General features: G+C 35.4%; 1 protein-coding gene across 7 annotated transcripts in view; it reads left to right on the top strand.

Moving 5' to 3' along the window:
• Positions 1–7,419, top strand: part of Rabgap1l (RAB GTPase activating protein 1 like) — a 723,114-nt gene that overhangs the window by 78,223 nt on the left and 637,472 nt on the right. For all 7 annotated transcript variants that reach the window (XM_031386689.1, XM_031386695.1, XM_031386710.1 and 4 more), the window contains exons 4-5: positions 2,287–2,497; positions 4,416–4,590. In XM_031386689.1, coding sequence (XP_031242549.1) covers positions 2,287–2,497; positions 4,416–4,590 — 386 coding nt within the window. The remainder of the gene's footprint in view (positions 1–2,286; positions 2,498–4,415; positions 4,591–7,419) is intronic.

Below are 7,419 nucleotides of genomic sequence, written 5' to 3'. Positions count from 1 at the left end.
AGAGAGAGAGAGAGAGAGAGAGAGAGAGAAAGAGAGAGACAGAGAGACAGAGTGAGAGGGAGGAAAGAAAGGGAGAAGAGAGAAGGGGAGAGAGAGGAACTTGCCAGACTCTGAATAGAAGGAAATGTATTTAACAAGAGAAATGATAACTATCAAAATTTTATAGTGTATTCCTATATTTTTTGTGCATCTAATCAAGAACCTCTAGGAAGGTTGTGTAGCACTGTGTGTAACATTCTGAAAGTCTAGCCAATGCAACATAACTGGAGAGAGAGAAAACGACAGAGTTAGCTTCAGTTCTGTGGAAGAATATGGAGATTCAGTAGATGGCAGCAGGACAGTTGTTGCTCATAATGGAATAAAATAAAATCAGACCCCTGATTCTTTGTACAATAAAGTTTCTCCTAGAGATTCAATATTTGCAAGTGAAAATATAAATTTGAGGGACAGAGCACTTGTATAATATGAATGATACCTTGAATTCTTGAATTCTTGAGAAAGAAAGGAAGAAAAAGAAAGGAAAAAAAAACCCAAACATTTAAGAAGAAAATACCACAGAATATCCACCCTCTCCGACCACTGTGGGCAGCTAGGAAAAGTCAAACTAGGAAGGGAAAAGAATTATTTTGTAATGTAATCAAGAATTAAATCATAAGAATTGTGGTTCAATGAAAGAGAAATTATGGAATTACTTGACCATTTATGTCGTATTGAATGTTTACCTATTTGGAGATCATTGTCTTTTAATCACTTCAGGTGAATTGGGAAGCACTGCAACCATACTGAGTTCCTTTCAATTCCCTTTTGTTATGTTGATTCTGTGTTATACATCATACATTGAAAAACCCAAGAGACAGTGTAATATATATATTTTAAAGAATTTGTAAAGGAAAATGTGTTTATTTATTTATTTTTTAGTTTTTTGAGACGGGGTTTCTCTTGGTAGCCCTGGCTTTCCTGGAATCTGCTCTGTAGAGCAGGCTGGCCTCGAACTCAGCGATCCTCTAGACTGTGACTCGCCAGGCTGTTCATACTGACTTTGACTTGCTCTGTAGCCCAGGGGGGCCTTGAACTTGTGATTCTCTTGCTTTTTCCTTCCAAAATAGGTGGGATGATAAGCCTGAATAATTAGGTCAGCAGTTTGATTCCTGGGTAGTTTTCTTTGAGGTCGTATTTTTAAAAGAATCATTGAGATTCTTGAATATGACATACATATATTTAAACACGTTTGGGAAATTTTCAAGCACTTATTTTTCCCTTGGCAGTTATAACCTTGTCTTCCTCACATTAAATCCCCTTGTATTCTTAGAACTTACCTAGCAAAGTGTTCAGCATGTGCATATTGTCTTGAGCCTCAGCAGAGTCTTTCTTGGGAGCTTGCAGGTCCTCTTACTTCATTTTCTTTAAGTTGAAGGAATTTTCTGTAATGATTTTTCTTTTGCAGAAAAAAATATCCTGTTTAATAACCTTTCAGAGAGTATTTCATTTTTAGATCCTATTTTACTCAGATTTAGAATTTTTTAGTTATTTGTTTTCTTTTTCTACTTATTTTGTTAAAAAATTGAAATCTTTATTCATATTTATAATAATTTAAAGGATTTGCTTTACTATATTATAGTCTATAATTTTTAGGTCTAATTTTATCTACTATTGTTTTGTGTTTATAATCTATAGTTATGAATCTTTTGTTATACAGATTTAAAGAATATTTATATTTATTCTCTCCATTAATTAATTAATTAATTAATTAATATTCTTGTAAAAAGTCCCCTCCTCATTTTTAGAAACCTAGTAACATAAATGTCAGTAAGCTTCCCTATGTATAACGCTTGCTAGTCACCAATGCATGGTTTTACTTCTGGACTTTGTTTGTTGCTTCATATTTCTTACTAAGCTGGCTAAAATGCATAACAACATATATACATGTAATAATAATACTAAAATAATGTAAATCTTGATATTTACCTATATTATATTAAATATAGTTAATGACTTAAATGATTTATAGTTTTGAAAAATAAATTTTTAGATATTCTCTAACAATAATGAGCTTTTTAAAAATGTTGTAAATTGAATTATGTATGTATTTCCCCAAACTGTTCATTATACAGAGTGGTAAAATTGGGTGAAACATAAAATTTAATTGAAGGAAAAACAATTTCATTAGAATACTTAATAGTTCACACAAGCTAGTGAGCCAGCAATAAGGAAAATGAATAAATAAACCTTGTGTTTATGGAACGTGTACTAGTGACTTGATTGTTTTCTTTCTTTCTTTTTTTCCAGAAATTCCCACACCCAGACCATCTTCTCCAAGCAGATTTCCTGAGGAAGACAGTGTTCTCTTTAACAAATTGACATACTTAGGCTGTATGAAGGTCTCTTCCCCACGCAGTGAGGTGGAGGCTTTACGGGCAATGGCCACCATGAGAGCTTCCAGTCAGTACCCCTTTGCTGTTACTCTGTATGTACCCAACGTTCCAGAAGGATCTGTGAGGTAAGTCTTAATTTTCTTTTCCTTAATATATGATTAACTATTCTGAGTGGTGGTCTGTATATTGTTTCATAAATCAGGTGTAGGTCTCAACTATGAGTTCACTTATACTCTCTAGACTTACAATACAAATTAAAAATTGCATTTAGGCTTAGAACTTGTTCCTGTTTGGAGAAGGTGTTTTCAAAACTATGAGGATAGTAAGTTAAGTACAAAGTACTGACTAATTGTAGTGCAGATTTACAAAGTTTGATAAAAATGTCCTTAGTGTCTTAGGAAAACGTTGTGTTACTATATGATCTGTGTGGACTGTGTGAGGACACGCAGATGTTTGGAGGCAGAGGACATCCACTGGTGGCATTCTTTAGGTGCTGTCTACCTTTTATAAATTTAAATTAAGAAATTTTTAGTCAGAGCCCCTTACTGGCCTGGAATTTGCCATGTTTGCTAGGCTGGCTTGCTGGCCTGTCTGTGAGAGCTTCAGGAGCTACCTCTTGACTTCCCTAGCACTGGTATTACAAGCACAGGCTACCAAACCCAGATTCTTTTCTTTTCTGTGGGTTCTAGAGGTCTTACTCTGATGCTCTAACTTGTAAATCAAGCACTTTCCTTTGTCTCCCAAACCTTGGAGATGAGAGGCAGAGACAGGCAGATCTCTGGGGTTGCTCTTTGCCACAGTCCCAGCCACACGTCCCAGTGAAACATTCTGTCTCAAACAACAAGGTGAGCAAGAACTCTTACTGTACAAAACAGGATCTGAGTTTGGGTCACTACCACTAGAAAAAAAAAATACCAGTGTGTCTACATGCCTGTGACCGTAGTGGTGAGGGACAGAATCAGACAGGATTGATGGGGCTTTCTGGCTGCCACTGCAGGTGGGAAAATCAAAACAACAAAGAAAACAAGATGGAATGTTCTTAAGTATTGATAACTGAGATTGACCTCTAACCTCTCCATGTACTCTTACATGAATATATACTTAATGAATGTGCATTTACACCTGCACACACACAAACATCTACAGATATAGACCCTCATATACCAAATACACTCTGACACACACAGAAAAAGAAAGGAATGAGAAAGAAATGGATATTATAGGAATGATCAGTGCTGTTCATTTTCTCTCTCTTTTTTTCCTAATCACATGTCTTTATTTCCAGAGATCTGAAAAATGCTTCTTAAAAATTTTCTTTACTGGGTGTTGGGTGTGGTGGGAGCTCACATCTCAGGCAGAGGCAGTTTGTATCTTTGAATTTAAGGATAGCCTGGTCTACAAAATGAATTTTAGGGCAGCAATTACTACGTAATAGAGAGACCTTATGTCAAAAAACAAACAAATTAAACAAAAACAAGAAAAAATTGTCTGACAATTTGATGGGTATATGTGTGTGTGTGTGTGTGTGTGTGTGTGTGTGTATAAATACACAGACATATATGTATGTATATGTGTGTGTGTATTTGAGTTTAGGGCATTTCCACCTTGTCGCCCTTGTCTAGCCTGCCCTCTGTTCTGCTGAAACCACTTCCTCAACAGTCCTACTCCTGTTTGCTGTCTCTCCCCAGACCCCCATACTGACACTGCTTTTTACACAAGATCAGAACTGTTGGAATGAAATATATATATAGTTATATATATTTTACTTTAAATAGAATATGAAACATAAGAATGAAGAAATTATTAAAGTAAAATGATTTTTAGGTATGTAGTGTTTGTGTGTGTGTGTGTGTATATATATATATATATATACATATATATGTATATATATGTGTACATAAGAATTTTCATAACATGAAGATAATTTGTTTACTTATATTAATAACTGTTTTGTGATTTTAAGGTAGTTACATTATGTCATCACATATTGGCATGATTTGTTCTTTGATAGTTGATATTTTGTGTCTTTTTTTATTACTGCAGAATCATAGACCAGTCAAGCAATGTGGAGATAGCATCTTTTCCAATTTATAAAGTGCTGTTCTGCGCACGTGGGCATGATGGGACAACTGAGAGCAATTGCTTTGCATTTACAGAGAGTTCTCATGGTTCAGAAGAATTTCAGATACATGTTTTCTCCTGTGAAATTAAAGAGGCAGTAAGTATCATACAATGTAGCAATTTTCTATAGGATTGAATTAGGATAATAATTTTGAACTCTTAATTTCCCTGTCATAGAAAGACAGTATGTAAACTTGGAGACTGTAGAGACTGTGTTAATATTTGCAGTAGCATGGAATTTAATATAGAACACTAAGTCCGATATAGTGTGCATGGACATGATATTGTAGGTATAACAGATGTAATAGAAAGTACCATTTGGTAAATTGTCCTTCTACCCTATGGTTACTGTACTATTTGTTTAGGCTCTGAAACTATGATTATTTTTGTGCCTGTTATTATTTTACTCAAGTTCAGTAGTTCAAGTAGTTTTTAAAGATGCCTCTTACACTCCCTGATTCTCTGCTGGGCTTGACAAACTGTAGAATGCTGTCAGTGTTTCTGAGGTCTGTTGATTTCACTGGTGATATTTTTTATCACTTTAAACTTTGAGTTCTTTCTTGAGTTGGCCCAGCTTAAAATACAAATACTCACACAGGGAACTTGGAGTCCTTTGAAGATGTCAGTATATTCTTAGCAGTTATTATTAACTAGTGGTTTATTCTTTCAATAATAGTTCAGAATCAAATGGTTGCAAATATGCCCTTTTCTGAGTTTATTGAGTTTATTGTCCCCCCTCACCTCAGATTATATTAATTTGAAGCCATTTAAAAGGCTTTGAAAAGGAAGTTGGTACTCAGGAGGCAGAGGCAGATGGATCTCTGAGTTTGAGGCTAGTCTGGTCTACAGAGTGAGTTTCAGGACAGCCAGGGCTACACAGAGAAACCCTGTCTTAAAACACAACACAGCATAATACAACACAGCGCCCAAAAGAACTCCAAGACCAACTAAACAAACAGAAAACAAAGAAAGAAAGAAAAGTGGGTTTGTGTGGGCAATTTTTTAGGTATGCTTGCTTTGGAAATTTAAATTGTCAATAGAAAGTGCTTGGAAGCAGCACCATTCTAGTCTTTATTTACCATGCAGGATGAACACATAGTTTTAATTATAGATGTTTTTATAACCACAGCATGAGATCTTTCATTGAAGTGTAGATCTTTATGATTTTAATATCAAGTATGATTAGCATGCTATTTCGTTTCTCTGGCAATTATTTTGCTTTGCACTAAAATGAACACGTGTGACAACACATAATTAATACTGTAACTATAGAAATTTTCTGCCAGAATTCATGCCTTATACAGACTTCAAGTTGTTAGTATTAGTTTTTCAGATAAAGCCAGTGTATCAGTCTGAACTGTATACTGACTTCCCTCTGAAAAGGTGTGATTGGCAAGAGTGAATGGGTCCACGTGTGCTTTTAGTATACCTGGAATGTGGTAGTCGTGAATGGAACCGTGTTGAAACAGTGCATGGGTTTTTGTGAATGCAGGGTTATTTCTGGTCCTTACGTACTCCACTGCAGATGTGGGGACACAGATGGGTAGAGTTGTGGAATTTCATGTTGACAGCTGTCACTTAATATACCTGTATGGTTACCGGGTCACTGGAGTTGCACAGTAAGGAGAACTCTGAAGAACTGAAGAGCCTGCTGCTATGAGCTGGAAGTGCTGCTCTAAGAGGAAAGGAAAGGGACCCTGGCTTCAAGCACTACTGTAGTTGAAGGTATGCAACTTTCCTTTGGGATTATAGCATCTATTTATTTATGACTAGAGGAGTTGTTTATTTAAGAGCCTTTATCGGTGGGTGACCAAAGGGGGGAAAGGGAAAATTCTTGACATAATTTTGGAGATACTACTATTTATGACATTTCTAGACAGTGTATTGCTGGTTGTGGGAAAGTAATTTCCATGTATAAATTTTTTGTAAGATTTATTTATTTAATGTATGTGAGTACACTGTAGCTGTCTTCAGACACATCAGAAGAGGGCATTGAATCCCCATTACAGATGGTTGTGAGCCACCATGTGGTTGCTAGGAATTGAACTCAGGACCTCTGGAAGAGCAGTCAGTGCTCTTAACCACTGAGCCATCTCTCCATCCCTATAAGAATTTTTAAAACACATGTTTTAGAGTGTTTTATTGTCAGTCACTATTGGTCATAACATGTTTGAAAAAGGAGGTACATGGCCATGGCCATTAAACCTTACTAAGAGGGAACATTTCTGAATGTTGAGTAACCCAGTATATAAAGAGAGAGCTTATGTCAGATATTATATGGAACATCTATTTGATTGATCTTCATAATATCCCATGGTTTTAAAAGGTTTTATCTTTTATTTGACCCAAGACAAAGAAAACTGACAATAGAGATGGGCTTTAAATTGGATTCTTCAGCTCAGAAAAACTATATATTTTTAGCAATAGCTTGTGTAAATATTGTAAAAAGTAGGGGCCAGTGAAATGGCTCAGTGGATAATGGTATTTGTTGCTAGGCTAACAACTTTGATTTGATCCCTGGCATCTACAAGGTGGACCTAAAAGCTATCTACCCTCTACCCATGTGTACAAACACACACACACAAACACACACACACACACACACACACAGGGAGAGGGGGAGGGAGAGGGACAGATAGGCAGATAGACACACTGACACATAATATAATAAAAGATTAAATTAAAAAAATTATAAAAAATAAATTTAAGCTTTTGTTTTACATTGTATTTTGTAAGTAGATTTATTAACTGCATAGCTTACATTTCAGTTATGTTTGTGGTTTACTCAAACATACTATGTAGTCTTTTCAGCATTTGTCAATATCTTTCTCACCTCATCAAAAAATATACTATAATTATACTTTGACTTAATCTGAAATATTTTAGTTACATTTACTGGCCATCTGGTTATTTTGTTTCCCAGGAG

This window comes from Mastomys coucha, unplaced genomic scaffold (assembly GCF_008632895.1).
Source record: "Mastomys coucha isolate ucsf_1 unplaced genomic scaffold, UCSF_Mcou_1 pScaffold1, whole genome shotgun sequence".
In the NCBI taxonomy this organism is placed as follows: Eukaryota; Metazoa; Chordata; class Mammalia; order Rodentia; family Muridae; genus Mastomys; species Mastomys coucha.
The sequence above is the reverse complement of the archived record's forward strand: the minus strand, read 5'-3'. Positions and strand labels throughout refer to the sequence as shown.